This window comes from Scheffersomyces stipitis, chromosome 6, assembly GCF_000209165.1.
Source record: "Scheffersomyces stipitis CBS 6054 chromosome 6, complete sequence".
Lineage (NCBI taxonomy): Eukaryota > Fungi > Ascomycota > Pichiomycetes > Serinales > Debaryomycetaceae > Scheffersomyces > Scheffersomyces stipitis.
Genome location: NC_009046.1, coordinates 1,567,339 through 1,589,533, shown reverse-complemented (window position 1 = coordinate 1,589,533; position 22,195 = coordinate 1,567,339). Strand labels below are relative to the sequence as shown.

At 40.3% G+C, this 22,195-nt stretch overlaps 10 protein-coding genes across 10 annotated transcripts; 4 read left to right on the top strand and 6 right to left on the bottom strand. All coding sequences in view use genetic code 12, as the record gives it.

Moving 5' to 3' along the window:
* Window positions 1-674: 674 nt before the first annotated feature.
* Window positions 675-2,210, bottom strand: HXT4 (fructose symporter; the record flags this gene model as incomplete). Its single annotated transcript, XM_001385625.1, has 1 exon — window positions 675-2,210. A coding segment is annotated over one exon (1,536 nt), but the record flags the coding sequence as incomplete, so codon positions are not given.
* Window positions 2,211-4,174: 1,964 nt separating this feature from the next.
* On the top strand, window positions 4,175-4,486 carry PICST_36865 (adjacent to HXT4; the record flags this gene model as incomplete). The annotated part of the gene is made up of 1 exon (XM_001385968.1): window positions 4,175-4,486. The coding sequence occupies one exon, from the start codon at window positions 4,175-4,177 to the stop codon at window positions 4,484-4,486; it is 312 nt and encodes a 103-aa protein (XP_001386005.2).
* A 598-nt stretch (window positions 4,487-5,084) lies between these two features.
* PICST_48209 (predicted protein) lies at window positions 5,085-6,353 on the bottom strand (the record flags this gene model as incomplete). The annotated part of the gene is made up of 1 exon (XM_001385624.1): window positions 5,085-6,353. A coding segment is annotated over one exon (1,269 nt), but the record flags the coding sequence as incomplete, so codon positions are not given.
* A 755-nt stretch (window positions 6,354-7,108) lies between these two features.
* On the top strand, window positions 7,109-9,196 carry PICST_48321 (predicted protein; the record flags this gene model as incomplete). The annotated part of the gene is made up of 1 exon (XM_001385967.1): window positions 7,109-9,196. The coding sequence occupies one exon, from the start codon at window positions 7,109-7,111 to the stop codon at window positions 9,194-9,196; it is 2,088 nt and encodes a 695-aa protein (XP_001386004.2).
* Window positions 9,197-9,578: 382 nt separating this feature from the next.
* On the top strand, window positions 9,579-11,697 carry MSC7 (Meiotic Sister-Chromatid recombination aldehyde dehydrogenase). Its single transcript, XM_001385966.1, has one exon. It carries the CDS (start codon window positions 9,735-9,737, stop codon window positions 11,583-11,585), a length of 1,851 nt encoding a protein of 616 aa, XP_001386003.2. The 5' UTR covers window positions 9,579-9,734; the 3' UTR covers window positions 11,586-11,697.
* A 265-nt stretch (window positions 11,698-11,962) lies between these two features.
* On the bottom strand, window positions 11,963-12,310 carry VMA10 (vacuolar ATPase V1 domain subunit G; the record flags this gene model as incomplete). The annotated part of the gene is made up of 1 exon (XM_001385623.1): window positions 11,963-12,310. The coding sequence occupies one exon, from the start codon at window positions 12,308-12,310 to the stop codon at window positions 11,963-11,965; it is 348 nt and encodes a 115-aa protein (XP_001385660.1).
* A 503-nt stretch (window positions 12,311-12,813) lies between these two features.
* Window positions 12,814-17,553, bottom strand: SWR1 (snf family helicase; the record flags this gene model as incomplete). Its single annotated transcript, XM_001385622.1, has 3 exons — window positions 12,814-12,929; window positions 12,954-15,423; window positions 15,466-17,553. Coding segments are annotated over 3 exons (4,674 nt in total), but the record flags the coding sequence as incomplete, so codon positions are not given.
* A 681-nt stretch (window positions 17,554-18,234) lies between these two features.
* Window positions 18,235-19,084, bottom strand: PICST_90638 (predicted protein). The gene has a single exon (XM_001385621.1). The coding sequence runs from the start codon at window positions 19,079-19,081 to the stop codon at window positions 18,479-18,481; it is 603 nt and encodes a 200-aa protein (XP_001385658.1). The 5' UTR covers window positions 19,082-19,084; the 3' UTR covers window positions 18,235-18,478.
* A 666-nt stretch (window positions 19,085-19,750) lies between these two features.
* Window positions 19,751-20,068, bottom strand: PICST_33160 (predicted protein; the record flags this gene model as incomplete). The annotated part of the gene is made up of 1 exon (XM_001385620.1): window positions 19,751-20,068. The coding sequence occupies one exon, from the start codon at window positions 20,066-20,068 to the stop codon at window positions 19,751-19,753; it is 318 nt and encodes a 105-aa protein (XP_001385657.2).
* A 579-nt stretch (window positions 20,069-20,647) lies between these two features.
* On the top strand, window positions 20,648-22,165 carry PICST_62299 (predicted protein; the record flags this gene model as incomplete). Its single annotated transcript, XM_001385965.1, has 5 exons — window positions 20,648-20,783; window positions 20,842-20,858; window positions 20,915-20,955; window positions 20,986-21,285; window positions 21,319-22,165. 5 exons carry the CDS (start codon window positions 20,648-20,650, stop codon window positions 22,163-22,165), a joined length of 1,341 nt encoding a protein of 446 aa, XP_001386002.2.
* Between the last annotated feature and the right edge of the window lie 30 nt (window positions 22,166-22,195).

Sequence of the window (22,195 nt, the reverse complement as noted above, 5' to 3'; positions counted from 1 at the left end):
TTTTTAAGAGATAGCATGTAATAAGACTAAAGTCAAACCTATCTACTACAAAGTATATAGATCACTCTATAGGGTGGAGGAAATCTTAGGATTAAAATAAAAAACGGGGAAAAATCTGCCTAGTTCCAATCTTGATTTGACTACAGCAAGCGTACCACTTCCAATAACAACCTCCGATATAGTGTAACGGCTAGCACGGTTCGCTTTCACCGAGCAGACCCGGGTTCGACTCCCGGTATCGGAATTACTTTTTTTGTTTCTATATTTGAACTATCTCTAAAGTGGTTCTTGGAAAATGGAGAATGTTCACTGTTTTTCTTTTGATTTAGCATCATACATACTTAGTGTGTTTCATTCTAGCTACTTGCCATCTAAGGAATGGCTGCGAAAAAAATTAGTTCGCGCTATACAGGGTCTAAAATTATCGATAAAAAAGCATCGATAAGCCTACCGAATCTCTACTAAGAATTATATATCACAGTACAACTCTCTCCTAGACTCTTCAAAGTATCACGCGTGTTGTATTTAACTACCAGTGGGCCCTAAGGCTTCATTCTTAGACTAGTCAGTCCACCCCTCAGAATATTATACAATGACGCGACCTTCCTTAGATGCGTCATTTGTTAGATAACAATACCACGGGTGCAAAATTGATTGATTGTTAAATACTCTAACTAGCTGAAACCCCAGAACCTTTTCACGTTACTAATATTTTCTCTAGCAACTTGGAAAGAAGACTTGGAGAATATATCATCTATTTCTTCCAAAGTCTTATCCTTAGTTTCAGGCATGAACAAAATTTGGTAGATGAAACCAATGAAAGCGATACCACCATAGAAGCCTAAAGTTAACCCAGTATAGGTGAAAGCGTTTTGCATCTTGGTGAAATTATAAGTGACGGTAAAAGACCAAAGATAAAGGAATGTAGAACAGATTGTCATACCAACAGATCTAGTCGACAAAGAAAACGATTCGGCAGGAAGCACCCATGTCAAACATGCATAAGCACCAAAAAATGACATATACAAAATAAGTCCAGTAAGATAGACTCCAAGAGCAGCTTCTTTTTGAGTAACTGAATTGAATCTATAGCCGACACCGACAAGAACTAAACCAATGAAAAACCCAATAATATTCATTCCCCAAACACGACGGCCAAATCTATCCATCCATAAAATTGCTGGAATTGTACCAATTAATAGTGATCCACCTCCAACAAGTGACATGAAGACTGATGCCCTAATATTGAAACCGATCTTGTGCATAAGCGTTGACAAATAATACATGACAGCGTTAATACCAGTTAATTGACCAAAAGACACCATGAGAACAGCATAGAATAAAGCACGCCTATTTCTTGGAATTGTGAAAAGGTCCATCCATACTTGAAATTTGCTTTCATGAGCTCTTCTATCTTCATCAATGATTGCATTATGTCTCATCTCCAAGAATTCTACCTTACTGCTTTCATCATCAGCATTTCTTAATCTCTTCCAGACATTATAGGATTCTCCTACCTTCCCCTTGTACATCAAATAACGAGGAGATTCTGGTAGGAAGAGCAAACCAATAAATAAGATTGTAGAGAAAACCAAGGAAGATCCAACCATATATCTCCAACCACCGTGAATGTCATAGAATATTGCGGCAATTGCAAAACCAAAAACTTCTCCCAAGGCAATATTGAACTGGTACATAGAAACCAAATTACCACGAACATGAGCTGGCACTGATTCAGCAATATAAATACCAACAGAACCTCCCTCAATTCCAACACCAATTCCAAGAATAAATCTACCTGCAAACATCATCTCATGAGAATTGGCTCCAGCACAGAGTCCAGCTCCGAGGGAGTACCAAAGACAAGAAATAACGATCGCCTTCTTTCTTCCAAAATACTCACTTAATGGAGTCATCATCATAGAGCCTGCCATGGCACCTAATGGCATAAGACTCGAGACAAGTGAGGATTGGTGATCAGTTAACTTCAAAGCAGTATTCATTCCAATGGATGCACCACTAATAATTGACTGGTCAACTCCAGAAAGTATTCCGGCAGCAGAAGCAAATGCTCCCAAGAGCCAGACCATATGTTTCTTGTCCTTGAACTCTAATTCGAACTCACAGTCCAATAGCTTTTGCCAGAAGGTCCTCTTTCTTGATGCCTGTTGAGCCAACTGCTCAATTTCAATAAAATCGGTCTCAATGCTAAAAGCACCCAATTCTCCAGAATCAGACTTTATTTCATACTGTAAGTGGGCTGCCTTCTCCTCTGTACTAGAGGAGGAGGAGTGGTTATCTGAAATCATATTTGAACTGCTTCTGTATTCTGGCAAACTTAAATGTGATTCTACAAGGATAGCCATTTGAATTTATACTACTTAATTAGGGTAAGGAGAAAGAATCATTAGAACATCGAAGTTTCATCTCCACATTTCAACAAGTTGGTGACAACACAGAGTCACCCAACAAAACAATGTAATCAACTATAGAATATACAATCGTACCACCACATTAACCATTCATCTTGCATTCATGAAGATAATTTTCTATCTTAAAATTCTCGAGTATTGTTTCGCAATTGTATTCATGAAAAATAACCTAAAAAATACCATTGTTTCCAAGAAATCCTCACCTTTGACACAACTTTAAGGAACATTTGTTGATAGATCCCCCACAAAAGCTCTTTATTACAATTACTAATGAAGGTGACAGTTTGATAAAATGACTAATAAGAAGCCATTCTAAATGTTCAGCTCCACATCTCAGGAATGTCCATACAAACCCCAAACACATTTTGATTTTTCCAAATAAATTCTTCAAAGAAACAGCTACAAATTATTTGTGGGGATATGTGTCAAAATCCTTCATAATGCCCCACCTCTTTGCTATCAAAAGTTGTTCGTTCTGTTTATCGGAAGAACAGAACTCTCCAGGAAATAGACCCTCTGCAGGTGAAATCGGATGAACAATGATCCGATCAGATTCCTTGCTGTTTCCATACATTCAGACAAGGAACAAAAACGGAGTCTTCGCTTCGTGATTGGTCATTATTGGTCTGGCTGTTCTCAATTGCCTTGCTTAAATCCGAGCAGTCTACACAACGAACGCATACATCGGTACTGGGAGGTCGTTCACATTTATGACTTTAAGCGATGGAACACATAGGTAATCTTTATTGGTGTTATATATTCACATTCTTGCAGAAGTTTGTTGTTCTTGAGGAATTCTTAAATACGTGAAACTTGATGAAAATATGAAAAGCAGTGGCCCAATGAATCTCTGGTTAACTGCATATTTATTACAAACCAAAAATGTAGCTATCAATTGCAATATTACCTGATAACTGAACAGCCTGAATACATAGTGAGTTGCAAGTTGTTCACATTCATCAGCATGCTCCTACCAGAATTCTGAAAAAAAAGGAAGAGTGAAGCTTACAATCTCTGAGTATACAGCAAATTGAAAGAAGACGGAAAGTCCTCTCTGTAAGATATTCCCTATCCCATTTAAGCGGAAACCGCTTCCATGCTTACGAACTTAAAACTTGACAACACAGAGTAAGTGTCATATGATGCTCGTGAGTAGTCAGCTCGTAAATGGTGGATACTTTTTTTTCTCCAGGCTTGTTTGCAATCGTGCGTACGGTTGCTTTTATTTCCTATTTCAGTTGAGATGAGGTTTGGGAGTTCGAACTCTCGCAAATTGGTTCCTTTCAACTGGCCAACTCAATTGCCAACATCGAGTGAATATGATGGCTCCCGTACACATCCTAGCTGATACCATGGACAATTGTAGCCTCGGTCCACATATTCAGTGTGTCTCCTATAATGAACAGGATTGAGGCCATCGCGTGACTTAGGGCCAAAATCAGGACGCACAATGAGTAATGGGCATAATCAAGAGCCAATATGCAGTTGATGATCACCTAAGTTGCAGCCCCTTATAACCTAACAGTGGTTTTGTTCTTGTGCAACTAAATAAATATGATCAGCAAATTTCAATATGGGAAAATATGGCGTGTGCTGCCACTTTCTCGATTTCTCCCCTATAAAAGGATTGGAAGTTTTCTCCACTTTTCAAGGATGGATGGTGGAAGAATAACCGTGAAGTCTCAGCCATTGACTTTTCTAAACACGGAAGCTTATTAACCGAATAACTGTACAGCTCAATTATGGCAGGTCCCCACAAAGTATTCTACAGAGGCTCTGACAGCGATTTCATCGTTTTTGTCGAAGATCCTCAATCCCTTGTCAGCTACAAAAAGGATTCTTCAATTCCCATTGTGGATGTCCTTTCTGTCTACAAGGTGTTCACCAATAGAACGGGGGGTGCAGATGGGATCTTTGACGAAGCATCCAAGTCAGAATTACTGAATGAATTTGGCAAGCTTAACAAGGATGAGGTGATTCTGAAGATCTTAAAAGAAGGTGCTGACAGGCGTGGTGCAGAGATCCACTCTGGAGGCAGCCGTACGTTCTCATGATAGTAATGACACTTGAAGCTGATTCTCTAGAGCGTTGCAATTGCTGATTGCTTTAGAGGATGTTAGACTCTACACGTTTAATGATAGTTTTTATAAATCATATAGTATTAATTACGAAATTTACGATTTTTTGATCTTTTGTTCAATACAGATATGCTTTTTGTCTAGGTCTTTGGGTGAGGAGCATTCTTTGCCGAGTTCTCAGACCCCATGAGAGCGTCGAAATTAAGGAAATGGACTTTCTAGGGGGTGGGTTGGATGATTTCACCAGATTTTGAGGAACATCGTGTGGAGGATCACTCAGGCTATCAGAAGACTTCTGTACATGATCCTGGAAGCTTCTATATGATTTGAAAGAGTCGATTCTTATGGCCGACCAACTAGCACTTTTCCGGAGAAGAGAAGGTCTTTCAACATATATCGTCGGAAGTTCCCGGCTCCATACATTCTTGAGTTTGGTTTCGGTTGCAATTCTTTCAAATTTCTTAAACGTAACCCTCTGTTGCCAGGGAAGTCCATAATTGGACCTGATGTCAATTTCTTCGCCATTGCTATTTTCCATGAATATACTATCTGGTTCTTGGTTTTCGATTCCAAAGTCCAGGATGACGTGAACACACTTTGTATCTTTGAAGTAGCAAGAGTGTTTATGTTTGTTGTAGTCCAAATAGAGAAGATTGATATCGTAGGGATCCATTGCAGGAGGATGTACACAAAGATACTCTCTTTGAGCATCCTTATAATTCATGGGGTAAGGGCCATTGACTTCATTGATAAGGGTATGAAGGTAATTACTCCAGATAGACTTCTCTTCCAGGTTGATGAACACGAAGAGGACTTCGTACTGCCAAAACTTTTTCTCAAATATGATCTTGATGGTGTTATTGAGACTACAAAATAGCCCTCCATCTGTTTCAGTGAAATGGTTTACTAACGCACATTTCGATAGAGGAACCAAAAACTTGATCTCGTGTTTTTTACTCTTGTCCACTTTGGCAAAGTCGACAAGAAGTAAATGGCTCTTATATAGGAATGCAGCTAAAGTTCTACCAATACATTTTCCATCTTCCACCCAAATAGATGCAATAGCTCCAATTTGTAGAATAGAACCAAAAAATTGCAGAGAAGTTACCATGTTTGTTTCAATTCCACTGAAGTCTACCAATAGATTGACCGAGTCATTAATCTCATTGCCCTTGAATTCCTTACTGACGTTGTTGATGTAATTAAGTTTGGATCTCACAACCCAATAGATACTTTCTAGACTCAATTTCTTTTTGATCGAACACTTTGTCAATGATTCAATCATTAACTTGTACTTGCCAATTCTAGCAACTGGTCTTTGAATCAATGAGTAGAAAGACAAGTCCATGTGTTTGGTTCCTGGTTGCGTAGCCTCTAAATATGTTTCCCAACCTTTGATCCACTTGCTGTCCCACATAGCTTCATTGACTCGAAGAAGTTTGTTGTCTCTGATGATCTTTAAAACACCTTCGAAAACATTGCAGTACTCCAGATATATATGGGTGCAAATTCCTTTTTCTGCCACCAACTGTGCGATCTCTTCAATATTCGCAACCAAATCGGTTCTTTTCTCGATAACCTCTTTCATACTTTTCAACATACTATCATGTGTGGTGATTAGAATAGAAAGATAGAATTTAAGTTGTTGAATTGGAACTGGCACTTCCTTCTTGTTGATTGCAAAGGTTTCCAAGTAGAAGTTTTGTAGTACCTTCATAGAAATAATGTACTTTTCCTCAGTTTCCAATAACTCTTCCACTAACTTCAGCATTCTATAGTTGGATTTTTGAACATTCTTGTTCTTAGGAGAGAATGAAGTCTCTGGATAAGGAGATTTGAGGTCTGGAGTAGAACGTGGAAATGAAAAAGAAGTAGATTGTGTTTGTAGATGCGCCGATGTTAATTGTGTAGATCCTGCTAGTGGGCTAAAAGGAGTCATAGACGCTTCTGCGTTTGGATTGAAATTCTTAGCCGAATTGATGGCAGATTGAGTTATCTCCTCGCTTACAGATGATGCTGTTGTAATACTGAAAGAGTAAGGTGAAACTTCCTCTGATGGTGAGGCCAAGTCTTCTCGTTCTGTCAGTTGATGAGTTGTCAGAGTGAGTGGTAGAACTTGTCCATCAATATAGATCAGCCGAATCTTGGGAAGACTTGAAGAACAAAGAGGCAGAACTACCTCTTCTCTTAGAGGTTTGTTCAGAATATCTCCGAGCAGTCCTGTCATCATCCTTGTGCTTTCAAAGCTTCCAGAAGCAATCGACATAATTAGCAAGATGAGGAAGAGAAGGATTCAATTAACAATTGCGCTGAGGAGATGGCGCCAGAAATTTGAGGAACACCACATATACACAAAATTTTATGGTTACGGTTAAATACAAAATACGGTTCCTTCCACTTATTCAAATTTTGGCCAAACCTGGAGAGGGCAGTCTTCTAAAGGTTCCTTATCTATAGCACTTTGGTTGCATTTTGCAACCACTATTTAGTCATTGGTCACGTGAGTATATTTTGAAAGATCGGTAAGTTTTGAAGCTAGAATATGAGATATGACTCTATAATTCATTTCGGTGAGAATATCTCTATAGACAGTATAGAATGAGTTCCAGAGCTCTAAGGAGGTTAGAAAAACAGAGGCTTGAGCAGGAGGTGAATCGGGAAGACCATGTCGAATCTGAAGACGATGTCTTGCCCGTTGAGGCAAAGGCGAATGTATTCGCCTTATTGAACGAAGAAAGTGAAGAAGAAGAAAAAGAAGAAGAGAATGAAGAAGCCAAGGAAGAAGAATTTAAAAAGGTGGTTGTCGAAACGAAATCAAAGAAAAGCAAGAAATCGAAAAAGAAAAAAGCATCTAAAAAGAAACAGGAGATTGCTGATAGTGATGAAGAACTTGATAGAATCCTAGCAGAAGCCAGGAAGAAGGATCAACAGAAGCTTGGTGATTCTCGAGAATCCTCGGTAAAGCCCCAAATTGGAGAATCTTACGAAGATATTTATGATTTTGAAGAAGAATTGGACATGGAACCAACGCCTATAGCTGAATACGATTCTAACTTCAAGTTTTTTACATCCAAAAGGCTCAAGGACTCATTACCACTATTGTCAATAGATAGTGTGAAGAACTTGGATCCAGATCAGGAATTCCGTCACTTATTTGGCAATCTTTCTATGGAAACTATAGAAGATGCCAATACGACCACTTCGTTGGCGATTTCTCCTGAACTCTTACAGCAATTCAAGAAACTTGCTAGACTCACAAGAGGATGGAGTGGCAGTGACAGACGGGGAGTTCCAGGTACGACGAGAAAGTTGCTTTTCACAAAAATAAAGGATGACTACCTCCCAACAGCATTAAAGCCAATGGGTATGGAGGAGTTAAAGCCAGACGAATGTATCAAGTATTTGGACTACAAAGAGGATAGCGCTGAAATTGAGGACTTAGAGGTCAAAATCAGTAAGGAGGCTAACTTAGGAGTGAGATATTTCAAATTCACCAAAGTAAATAATGTCCAGGAGAGAGTAGCAAATACCAGATTCTACGCATCTGTTGTTATGACACCCGATCCAGAGTCGTTGATGCAATTGTTGCAACAATACCCATACCATGCAGAGACTTTACTTCAAGTAGCAATGGTCTTGCTTAGACAAGGAGATAACAAATCCATGAGTAATTCGTTAATAGAAAAGGCACTTTTCGTATTTGACAGATCTTTGCACAAGAGATTTCATGAGATTCTTTCTGAAGCGAAGACTGGACTCATCAGACTTCCATATGAAGGTTTCTTGAACAGACAGTTCCATTTGTGTCTTTTCAGATACATTATTGCATTGGGAGAGAGATCTGCCTTCTTCACAGCTCTAAACTATTGTAAGTTCTTGTTGTCTATTTCTCCTGCCGAGGATCCGCTAGGCGTTAGATATTTTATTGACCATTACGCCATCATGTCAGAGGAGTACAAGTACTTGGTAAGATTAGCTGAGTCTCCTTTGGCTACTACGTACAACAACTGGTTCACTCCAGGTATAGCATTTTCAACTGTCTTGGCGTATCTTAAGTTGGAAGACAAAGAGAATGCCAGAAGGCTGTTGAAGTTAGCTTTCGAGAGACATCCATATGTTGCATACAAATTGATGGAAAACATTGGATTGGCAGTTGCAAATGTGAACGAAGGGGATATTCCTTCTGATGAATTAACTTTGCTTGCTGGTGAAACCTATCTCGTGAGAGCAGCTGCCATCTGGAACCAACAGTCTGATAGACAGTTCTTACATGATGAATTAGAATTATTATTCAAGAAATCACCCGTAAAGAAGGCAACGGTGGGATTCAAGTCTTCGATCTTCGCCATGCTTGGCATGAGTACTGGTAATCTCAAAACTGGTTTACCCTACAATCTTATCAGATTTGCCATTCTTTCAGGGGAGAATAAGATCATGGCCAAGTTGCCCGAAGCTGTGTGGTCCAGAGAGGATACATTTGAATACGATCTTCTTCCACCGAAGAATACAACGGTGGACTACAATGAGTTCACGGGAATCATCAATAAGAAGAGTGGAGTTGTTGATTCATTAATCGACTACATTGACCAGAATCTCCTCGGAGCCATTGTCCAGAATAGAACGGCAGATAACGATTTTGAAGGTATCTTACGACAATTGGATGAACAGGAAGGAAATGAAGAGTAGAGTCAAAAGACTAAATTGACTCTAGAGTAAAACTGGATATCTAGTACAATAGTAAATAGTAGAGTAAATTGTACGAAATACTAGAAGTTATTCACCTATCAACCTACACAATAAGAGCAATAAATACAAGTCAGAAATGGCTTTTAATTGGAAGACCAGATTCGTAGAACCTTGCACCCAAATCTTCACACGACATAACTCTGTTCGTGCGACATTAATCTTGTTTCGTCCCCATACAATTCTCCATACAGATTTTGTACGGCGAAGGGAAACTGTGCGAATCTGGAGGACACTAAATTTAGTGTTCGTTTCTGATGGATAAATTTCTAGGTTCAGTAAGAGACCCTTTTCTACCATTCTTTTCTGTACCCGGATGGAATCGTAAGTTGTCGTCTACCAATTGAGTAAATAGGAATAGGCGAAACTTCAATTCTTTCTGATAGCTGCTTATATCTTCTAAACCATTTTGTTATATTTCTGTAGATCTTCACGAAGTTACTACTACAACCTAAAACCTCGATCGATAGCAACCTCAAACATGATCTTGTTAGACTTCAAGTTCCACGAATGGCAATGGCAGTACCAGATTTCGACAACTTTCTTTGTGTTTGGAATTGTTCCCTTTGTCTTCTGGGTTTATGCCCGCTACATCACAGCTTCACCTAACAAGTACAACAAACTTGAAGAACCAGTCAAGCTTTCGGTTCCTATTCCTGCCGAGGCCAAACCCCACTGGAAGGGCAAGAGATTGTACCCTCCAAACTTGACTATCAGAGCAGCTAATGAGCCAACAAAGATTCAGAGTTACTGTCCTGCAACTGGCCAGTACTTGGGAACTTTCACAGCTACAACCAGAGACGAAATGAACCAACAAATAGCCAACGCTAAAGTGGCGCAGAAGGAGTGGAAAGCCTCCAGCTTCTCGTTGAGAAGACAAGTGTTGAAAACATTAAGCAGATTCATTCTCGACAACCAAGAAGACATCGCAAGAATTGCATGTCGAGACAGTGGAAAAACGAAACTCGACGCTCTGATGGGTGAAATTATGGTAACCTTAGAAAAGCTCAAATGGATCATTGCCCATGGTGAAAGAGTTTTGAGGCCTTCGCAACGTCCAGGACCTTCAAATTTATTGATCGGAATGATGAAAAATGGAGAAGTCAGATACGAACCATTAGGGGTTGTAGCTGCTCTTGTTTCATGGAATTATCCCTTTCACAATCTCATGGGTCCGATCATCGCGGCCTTGTTTACTGGAAATGCAATCATAGTTAAATGTTCTGAGCAGGTGATTTGGTCTTCGACATGGTACATTGATTTGGTTAGACTTGTGTTGAAGCTGCTTGAGATCGACCCCAATTTGGTACAATTGTGCTGTTGCTATGCTGAGGATGCTGACCATTTTACCTCTCATCCGGGCTTGTCGCATATCACCTTCATTGGCTCTAAACCTGTGGCCCATAAAGTTGTAGAAAGTGCTTCAAAGGAGCTTACCCCAGTAGTTGTGGAGCTTGGTGGAAAAGATTCGCTTATTGTTTTGGATGATGTCAAGGATATCGAGTCATTGTCATCTGTGATATTGAGAGGAACTTTCCAGAGCGCAGGTCAGAACTGTATTGGTGTCGAAAGAGTAATTTGTCTTCCAAAGTCGTACGAGAAATTGGTTGAGATTTTCACCGAGAGAATCAAGGAGTTCCGCTTGGGCTCCGATATCGACCAGCTAGACGAAATCGACATGGGTGCAATGATTTCAGACAATAGATTTAAACAATTAGAAGCATTGGTGGAAGATGCTGTCAGTAAAGGAGCGAGACTAATACATGGTGGGAAACCATACCAGCATCCGAACTATCCTCAGGGCCACTACTTCGAACCTACGTTGATTGTGGACGTAGATCCCAGCATGAGAATCTTCCAAGAAGAAGTGTTTGGACCAGTTCTCACCATGATCAAAGCCAATGACGTAGACGATGCCGTCAACTTGGCTAACGGAACCGAATATGGATTGGGTAACTCTGTCTTTGGCAGCAACTTCAGGCAAATCAACGAGATTGCTAACAGACTTGATAGTGGCAATGTTGCCATAAATGACTTTGCCACTTTCTATGTAGCACAGCTTCCATTTGGAGGAATCAAGAAGTCCGGCTATGGTAAGTTTGGAGGAGAAGAAGGTCTCTTGGGCTTATGTGTAGCTAAGTCTGTTGTAATGGATAAGCCAATCATGAGACTATTTGGAGTAGCAACAAGCATTCCACCTCCAATTGATTATCCTATTAAGGATGACAAGAGGGCATGGAAATTTGTCCTGAGCTTGAACACTGCTGGTTACGATACCAGAGTGTGGAACATCATCAAAGCATTCAAAAAACTCGCAAAGGGGGGAGCATGATAAAGTAAGGAATACTATATTTTGATTCATAAATACTTATACACCACAAAAACTTCATAATAGATAGATACATGGTAAATTGTTATAGATACCTATAAAAAAGATCGTACAGATACTTCGTATGAGATTTACTTGTAAAATATGTATATTTAATATACTTTTAAACGGTGACATATCGATTAGTCCAAACATACGATCACAGGCTATAAATGGAGTGAATTGAAAAAAACCAAATTGGAACAAGGACAAAGAATAAGAAATGGATTGGTGCTGGAAGACAACATCTCTATATAGTTGATAATGGTAGAAATCGATTGCAATTCTGAAATCTTGCGTGCAGTTCACTGAATATTAACCACAACTACATCCAACGACTATTAACCCTGGGCAGCATTGATATGCAATTCTGGAGTAGGCTTAATGGTAGCATCCACCAATAACTTAACTACAGAAGTCTTCTTTTCTGCATATTTGGCCTTGATGCTGGCCAATTCGCTCTGGACTTGCACATCGGCTTCTTTGTCAATCAAGTCGTTCAATCCAGCATGTTCCTGTTCATACTTCTTCAATTCGCTTTCCTTCTGAATCTTGTATTCGTCGATTTCAGTCTGGGCATCGGCTTTGGCCAATTTCAAACGGTTGGTTCTGTATTTTCTTGCCTCATTAACGATTGTGGCGGCTTCCTTTTCAGTCTTCAAAAGAGAATGGATTCCAGAGGACGACATTATAGTTCAGGTGTATGTAAAGATATGGACGGTGCAATTGAATGAAAAGTAGAGAAAGAATTACCATATTCTTGTAGATTAGCCCAAGTTGGAGATAATCAGGATTGTGGTATATGCACGACATCTAACTGAGGGTGATTGTTAAGTAAGTGATTATGTAAGCTTATTTGAGTTGTTCAAACGGCAATCAGTGTATGAATCTGACAAAACGGGAGGAGCAATACCATCGAAGTTTTCCTGAAGCCGGCCTGACGTGGTCTTCGGAATAAAGGCATGTGTTTTCTTGAACTTACTCAAATTCTTGACAATTTCTCAATCTTTCTTCGCACAGTCAAATAAACAGTGGTTGCGAAATTGAGTTTCCTCTTCCACTTTCACATTTTTCAACTTTTTGGCTTTAATGCAATCTTAGATATATATAAACTACAATAAGTTCCTAATTATATGTGCCTTTTATTAATCTATAATACATTTTAATATTACAATATATGCAGTTTGAGGGCTCAGTCGTTGTAGTAGCCGTCGGCAATGAATCTTAACATGTATTCATCGATGTGGCCGATTCCTTCCTCATAGTCGACATCAACAGGTTCATCCTGTTTAACAGCGGGTACACCAACTGGAGGTACCGAACCCTCGGGACCAGGGGTCTGGGCTGGAGTGCCTCCAGTGGTTGCCGATTTGCTTTCTTCGTCGAAATCTTCATCGTCAACAGCAACTTCTTTCATTGCTTCATTGGCAGCAGTTCTATCGTCTTCATCTTCAACTTGGGCAAATGCCTTCTCCATCTTGGCATCTCCAGTGAAGTCAAGTTCTCTATCAGGAATTTGATCAGCAATAGTAGTATCATTAACAAGATCTCTGACGGAGAACTTACCAAAATAGTCTGTGGTGAACTCACCTTCCTGTATAACAACGTTGTCCAATTGTCTCTTCTGGTTTGCTTTCTTCAAAATGTTCGACTCGATGGTGTACTCAGAAACAAATCTGTAAATGTGAACATCTCTACTCTGTCCAATTCTATGGCAACGATCTTGACATTGTTTATCCATCGCAGGATTCCAATCGGAATCGTAGAATATAACCGTATCGGCACCAGTCAAGTTGATACCTAACCCACCAGATCTTGTGGACAAAATAAACACCGAAATCTTGGGGTCTCTATTGAACTTCTCAGTCAAGAGCTGTCTGTCCTCAATCTTGGTGGCACCGTCTAATCTCAGGTATCTGTAGCCATGGATATTCAAAAATTGTTCAAGTATATCCAAAACCTTTGTCATCTGTGTAAATATAAGAGCTCGATGACCTCCAGCGGTAAGATTTTGCAAGAGTTTAGCTAGTTTCTGAAGTTTACCACAGTCATACTGTAGCAATGATTTGTCTGGAAATGCAATGCTGAGTTTGGTTTGTGATTTATGAAATGGGTTTTCGATTTGGTTATTAGCAACTTCATCCATGATTCTTCTCTGGGTAGAAAGAGGGATAATTTGATCCTTCATATCTAATGCAACGACCGCTGGGGTGATAACAGAGAACTTTTCAATAACATCTCCCAAAACTCTGACTCGGTCATTAACCGAAAGGAAAAGATTATCGTAAAGATCACTGTCCTCTTTCTTCTTCTCCTTAGTCAAGAATCGGAGCAACGACTCTCCATAAATTGGAGAACGACTGCATCTCAATGAGTTTAAATAGAGTATATGCTTGAGTTTGTCACGGACCTCTATCTGTTCACATGTCTTGATGTACTGGTAGTACTTCAAATAATCGGACACATCAGGCACATCACCCAATTCTGATGGAACAAGATTCGATAGCTTTTGAATCTGGGCATCCAATTCCTTCGATGACTTTAGCTTGCTGGCTGACTGAGACACGAAATAGTTCAAGTTGTCCGAGTTCGTGATATCCAAGTTAAGTACATTGAAATTGATACCCTTCATCAAATTCTCATCTGTCAACTCTTTGCGAATCAAAGCCGCAGACGACGAGAAACTGTTGCACACAGACCGGGGCATCGATAAAGAGGTAACAATAGGTCTAACTTCGAAAAGATCAGGATGATTACACACCTTTCTTAACTGCATCAAACAGTTAATAATAGACAAGAAATTACCCGATGCCAATGTTTCCTTCGTTTTGGCACGCGACATGAAATCATCATACAAAAATCTTTGCCTCTTTGAGAGACGGCAGTACACTATATGCTCATATTTTCCTGGCATTTGCTTTTCGACGTCCTTCTTCAACCGACGTAACAAATAGGGTCTCAAGACTTGATGTAAACGTGCCACTGTATTTCTGGTTTCATCATCTAGTCTATGGGTGGTTTTCTCATTCTCGTCGACAATATCGCTCGTGCTAGTAGCAGAGGTCTGCTCTAAGATTTTATCAACTGGTCTACCAAACCATGTTTGGAAGTCGTCCAAATTTGCAAACCCTTCTGGCATTGCTTGATTCACTTTAGAAGAAGGCATCAAAAAATATAACAACGACCATAATTCCATTAAGTTATTCTGCAAGGGGGTTCCTGTCAATAGCAATCTGTTTTCCGTATTGAAATTGAGAAGAGCTCTCCATCTGGTAGACCTGAAATTCTTGATATTGTGAGCTTCATCGAGAATCATATATCTCCACTTTCTTCTTTTGAAGGACTGCTGATCCTGAACGACTAATTGGTATGAAGTAATGCAAACATGAAATGTATCCGGGTTATTCCAACCTTTTCTTTTCTGAGCTCTTTGTTGTGGGGACCCGTAGTATGTCATGACCTTAAAACCGGGTGCGAATTTTTTGAATTCCATTTCCCAGTTTAACATTACAGAAGTAGGTACAACAATCAAATGCGGTCCCCATATGTGGTGCTCACAAGCCAAGTAAGACAAAAGAGATATTGTCTGAATCGTTTTACCTAAACCCATCTCGTCGGCCAAAATACCATTAGTATCGTTATTGTATAAGCTTGCAAGCCAATTGAGACCCTGTTTTTGATATGGTCTCAAGGTACCTCTTAGCAAGGAAGGAAGTGGAACATCTTTAACTTTTGCGCCATTAATCTCTTGTAGGGCTCCTTCTTCTGTTTCTTGTTTAACTTCGTCTTCCATTGGTATATCCTCTTCTTCTTTAACTTTGTCATCTTCATCCTCGTGCTTCACACCGTTTTCAACGACATCGCTTTCTTCATCAGTGGTGCTCATCATTTCATCTTCGCTAGTCTTACCATCGCTTTCACTATAAGATCCTTCCTCTTCTTCTTCCGAGGCATCGTTGCGACCATTGAAGAGGCTGCCCAAGTTTGAAACATAACCATTTTCCTTTTTGTCAGGAACGTCTTTTTCTTCTTCTTCGTCGTCCTCTTCGACAGTCTCGCTTTCATCAGAGCCGGATTCATTCTCATCTTCAGACGAAAATCCTGAGCTTTCAGAATCAGAATTCAATGCCGGATCTTCTCTCGCTTCAGTATTGAGTTCCTCGATTAGTTTCTTCTGTTCTTCGGTATACTCTACATCTGCAAGCTGTGGAGTTGCACTGGCTGACAATTCACTCCCACCGTACAAAGCAGAAAGACCCTGGCTGACGACTATGCCATCTTCCTCTTCTTCACTGTCATCATCACTATCATTATCTCTATCAGAAGGAGCAGATGATGTAGGCTCTACAGACTCCTGAAGGGTGGAATACTTCTGCTTCAATTCTTCTACAGACAAAGACATGTCACCGTCCTTTGCGCGTGTCACTCTTTCAGTGTCTGAGTTTTCTTGTTCAGACTCATCTGAAGTACTAAAGTTTTCATCAGAATTCGATAGCACTGATTCAGAATCGCTATCGAATTCAGGTTCTGTGGTTGCTTCTCTAGACGATTTATTGAACTGGGCTTCCAATAATTGAGTAGAATGTTCTAGCATCTGACTTAAGTGCTCTCTACCTTGTATTTGTTTTAACTCGTCTTCTTTTTGCTGCTGAATAATGGAGTACACCTTGTTTGCTTGAGTCCAACGCTTCTTAACAGCCTGAGCAGCTAATCTACTCAATTTCTTTAGGTTGAGCTCTCGTTCTCGCGCAAGTCTGTCCTTTTCACCATTCTTTCTTTTGAAGTATTGATCCACCATCTGGGCAATCCTCTTCGTACGCAGCAGATGCTGTTTACGCATTTGCTGGTGCAATTTGGCGAAGGATATACCCTGATTTAGCAAGTAATCGTGATGAGTGAGATTGTTTGTTGAACCTTGCACTTTAGGTGTTACAGTTGCAGTGTTACGGAAGGGATCTGATGTCTGTCTTAAGTTCGAAGCCTGAGGTAAAACGATCTTTCTACGTTCTATTTTATCACCATTCAACTCCAAACTGTTGTCTATTGTACACTTGTGGTATATCTCTTTCAACATGTTTTCCTGTTGTGCAGTCACAACCTCAAACTCTTCCGCTGTGTTGTTGTAGTCGACATTACTGTCATCCACTATGGCTACCTTGTAGTTGGACTCCAAGTAGTTGTGCAATTTCGAAGTTATATTTGGTGCTACTATGTTTCCATCACGGTTCTTTACCACGGTGATGGGCTCAGGGTTGAATTCGAGGATCTGGTGTTCTTCAGAGCCATCCTGGATTCCATCAGCATTACTAATCTCGGGTCTCCACGCTGGAATATGTGACGGATGCGTTACTAACGGTGGAGCTATGGTGTATTTGACAGCTTTTAACCTGTAATTTGTATTTATTTCGTCATCGGGATCCTCTTCTTCGTCTTCAATTTCTACATCTACTTCCTGTTCGTCAATTCTTTTCTGTTTAACCTTTTTCTTGCTCTTCAACGTTTTCGAATGGCCATTGGCTTGTTTTTGAGGCTTGGGTACTGAGCCATTACTCTTAGTCGTAGTATGAGTTTCTCCTTCTGGCTCTTCCAATGCACGACTTATGATTTCTCGTTCTAGCTGTTTGCTCATATCTATGACATCGTTCTTGAACGGATACTTAAGTAACAACTTCTTTTCTCGTTCGGCTAGTACTTTCTTTTGAAGTCGTAAAGGTATGGAGCTCAAATCTTCAACATTAGCGTCCCACTCAATCTGGTTGGCTGCGTCTTGTGTGAATATCTCAAACAACTCCGGAATTTGATGGCCGGGTATAGCAGTGGAAAAATCGGAGGGATTCCACGAGACTATCGACTGATATTCTCTGAGGTGGAAAAGTTCATTTACTGAGAGATTGAAATTGGTTATGATACGAGCTAGTTTTTCTGATTTAGAAAGCGACTTTCGATTAATGGTTGATTCAGTTTTACGTTTCTTTTGAGCTGAGGGTGCTTTGTTGAGAGAATGGCCCTCCAATTTGGCCTGGTGCTGGCTCCTTTTACTAGGAACTGTGCGAGGAGCCAGACTGGAATGTTGGGATGAGTCGGAAACAGACGCGGAAAGCTCCCTCAATCTCCGCAGAGCTCGTCTGCCGCCGCTGGTGGGATCCATAAAGTAGTTTCTGTAGATCTTTGGGCCACAGATAGAATTTTCGTGGCGGACAGTGAAAAAAGAAGAGGTTGGTATCTGGTATATTTCACTATGGAGATTTGTGTAGTGAATACTCTTCGACTGTGTGCAGGTGGGATCGCGATCAACAAGAGTCAACTGTTGGATCGTATAACGGGTGAAAACCTAGCTCTTATTTGCGGGACTCCAGATACGATGTAGGTGAAATAGTCAAAGCATTTTTGTAGTTATATCTAGAATATGTTTTTTCGTTGTCCTTAAAAGTTTGTTCTTCAATTGTAAGTAATCTCGACTCCGTAGTACACTAAACTTATATATATGCGAGACTATGAAAAATCTGGAAATGAGAATCTACACTACAGAAGGGGCTATAAACGACATGTGTGTCTTTGCTATTCTTTTCTATGAGACAGGACAAGTTTCTCCTTTTCGTTAAATTTTGTAAATTGAAAATATATATATCCTTACTAAAGCAATGATAATGCGATGGAAAACCGAGAGGTCTATGGGCCCACTGCACGAAAGCAGCGGGCTGATGATGAGACTAGAAGGAAATTCAAAAAATTGTAAGTTGCTATGTTACGTCAATTAAACATCAAACGAGATGAATAGCACTTCCAGATTTTTCTTATTACTTACGTTGCTGTATTGGTAGCTTCTTTCTAGTCTGGTTTGTGAATGGCTAACGACATTAGGCCTTGATAAAGTCCGAATTCTGGCTTATGTACGAGTCCTTGTTGGCAACCGTGTCATTGTCGGCACCCAAGAAGCCTAACTCCTGTTCTGCAGTAGTATCGGCTTTAACACGATAGAAGTAGTCATCTTCAGCTGAGCCCGAGCCCAACTCTTTGGCCAAACCACCAAATGGGAAAGATCTAGGCATGGCTGGCTTCTCCGGGTTCAACTGGAAGTACCAGATGGTAGCACCGAAGCCAAATACAAGCGAAAAGAATATAGCGTTATGTTTCAAAGCAGTCTTGTCTGAGACAAACTGGTAGTAGTCTGGAGACCAGATGTCGTACAAATCATCGTTAATGGAAACGGGATCGTTCAAGTTTCTTCTATTTTGGGGATCATCATATTTGGCATATGGATCCTTGTCTTGGGCCAACTGCGGTGTGAAGTCGGGATAGTCACCTATCTCTGGTCTGTTGGGGTCGGTCAAGGTGATAACTCGCCCAGTAGCGTGGTCAGTAATGGTAGTCTTGGTGGTCAAGCTTCTGAAGGCAGAAACTCTGGGAGCAGCTCTGGCGATTCTGGCCCCTCTCACAGAGGACAATCCGATTCTGAGCATGTTGTGATGAGTCTGTGGAAAGTAGTGCTCTAATGTTGGAGATTGTACAATTGTAGTTTTGTTTGTCTGGGTTTTGGGCCAATGAGAGAAAGTGAGAAAAAAAGCAGCTTAGGTCAGCATTTGTGAAATATTATGTAACAGTAAGTAAATTGTGAAAAGAAGCACAGAGAATAGACACGGATACGTATAGATCTGTGATATATGGAAATTGTGATATATTGAAGTTGTTACTATTGAATTGCACATCTAGAAGCAATTATCTCTGAATATAAAAAAAATGTATGTCATGGTGGATTTCTCTAGCATATATAAAATGATAGTACTGAGCGAGCTGAAAAAGTCTCTACATACTACACTGGAATGTGATGTTGTAGTACTTCCTTGATTCTAGAGTATTGCCTTGTAATTGTCCTAATACCATGGAAAGATACAATAGAGGTCCGTCAAATTGTGTCATTTGTAAACTACAAGTCTACCATGTTTAAATTCCCCTACATGCCTACAAAGCTTCTGTTTCATACATGTATGAACTATATAAATACAAACGACATTAGAGCCTAGGCTCTGTCCTTGATAATGCAATTTCGCTGCTTCTGTTCGTCAAAGTCTCCACTCTCTACTTTCATATCAGTTTTCATTTCTTCTCGCACCGACTCTTCGTGACCCTGTCTACTTCGTCTGTGGCTCACCAAACTTGAGAGTCTTCAACTGATCGTTGTCAGCAAACTCAATGAGACCCTCAAAGCCGTCAAGATTGGCCCCGAGATACTTGGCTACATAGCCAACACCTAAGTAAACGGGAATAACTGCCAATAACACACTGGCATTGCGGTAGTTCCAGTATTCATGCACATTAGGTGGGTTTATGTTGAAATTGAATTTGTTGTTGAAGCCGGAAGCCTTGGCAGTAGATGCAGATTCGGCAGCTGAGTGCTGTAATCTCTTGAATACTACTCTGGCAACATTTCTCAGCGGTCTAGCAATCATTGTGTGCGTAAGGATGAGCTGCTGGAGAATAAGTATTGGTGATAATCAATGTTTGCCAATTTTCTATTCGTTGATGGATTCGGTTCAAATTGTGTGCAGGCTGTTTCAATGGTAGCGCTCCTGGCTAATGTTAGCTTTCGAATGGTATAAATCGGTATGTGGAATGGCGATGTGGTCAAGTTGTGTCTATATCGTCATCATTAGATGGTTCTGTTAGTGTAAAATGCTGCTGGAAAGCTGTTCTCTTTCTATTTTTTTTTAAGATTTTTGCTAGAATGGCTGTGAATATCCAAATTTGGAATGTAATCTGAGAAATATTGTATATTAACATTAATATGGCATCACAGTATAGATATCAGAGTTTTGCTGATAAATGGAAACACCAGAATGAGACCAAAGTTCATTGAAATAGCAACTCTCTTGAGCACTATTTCGTCGTGCCTTTTGGTTCTTTGGATTATCAATACTGTAGCACCATTTCTATTTTGCAATCGTTGATCCTGCACAATACAATTCTATAACTTTTCATCAGATGGCCCATAATAGTCACATCATATTCTTCTTAACCAAGCTGCCATAATGTCGTACCATAACTCCGGTGGCCATCGGCCGAGAGGAGGATACCAAGGAAGCAGCTATAGAGGCTCTGGAGGTCAGCAGTCTGGAAGCGGAGGATACAACAGATACAATAACAATAATGGTAGCAATAGTTATGGTGGGAGAGACAGTTATATTAGCAGTGGCCACAATGGCAGCAGCAATTATAATGGTAGTAACAATTATAATGGAGGTAGCAGTTATTCCAGCAATGTCGGCGATAGCAGCAATAATGGCAATGGTTTTCAGAGAAGACCGTTCAAAAGAAATGCCTATCAAGCAGCATACCAGTCTCAATCTCAGACTTCATCATCTCAAAGTCAACCTCACAATGCCTACAATCAGCAAGGAAATCGTTACAACGATACCCAATTCCAGATCTGGATGGGAGGATTGGATCCCACTTGGACAGAGGAAAGCATTGCTAATATATGGCAAACCGTAGGAGTGCCGCCAGTTTCTGTCAAGATTATGAGAGACAAGTTCAACACGACAAAACCACCGTATTCATTTGTTACGTTTGCTAATGAAAAGGAAGTAGATACTGCTGTACAGAAAAATGGGTTGGTAATTCCAGGATCCGCAAGAACGTTCAAAATCAACTATGCTGGAGGACCCAAGTCTGAAGGTCATGGAGGAGCAACTTCTGGAAGCTCTAGATACCCAGATTCGTCCAATTCACGACAAATAGCACCCAAAAACGAACACTCGATCTTCATTGGCGATTTGGCCTTGGATGTGACGGAAGATCTCATTTTCGCCAAGTTCAATACTCAGTTCCCAGGACAAGTGAAACAGGTTAAAATTATGTTCGATCAACAGACTGGTGCCAATAAAGGCTTTGGGTTTGTCCGTTTCACCAATATCGAAATCAAAAATCGGGCTCTCAAGGAGATGAATGGCGTAGTTGTAGGCAGTAGAGCCATAAGAGTTGGACAAGCTAGCGGAAGCAATAGTGGAGGATTTTCCAGTCCAGCCCCAGAGAGCGAGAACCATGAAATCTCGCGTGTACATCTCAGTCAGTCACAGCCAGCATTGAACCAATTCACGGACCCCAACAACACTACTTTGCTGATAACAGGTTTATCATCCAAATTTACCGAGGACGAGTTGGCTTTGCATTTCATTGCTTTTGGCGATATAGTAGCATGTAAACTTTCAGACGACTTGCAGTCGGCATCGATCAAGTTCTTCCTGAGATCGGCTGCTGAATGGGCCGTCTTGTTCTTACATGGAGCCATTATCAATGATTGCAATATACTGATAACATGGGGTAAAGATTCCTCCACGACGTACAAAGCAGCTATTAAGCCACCTTTGACTTACGGATCTTTCGATATAAATACGCTCCGCTTGGACAATTTTTCTAAACAAGAATTGTCCGAGCTCTTCACCGTAGAAGTCAACGGAAACAGCCCATTGCCAGCTTCTAATATCAATGAATTACACGTGAAATCAAAATTGGCAAATCACAATTTGCTAGAGTCTGCCTTATATTAGCATTAATGATTATATAACTATCTACTAGAT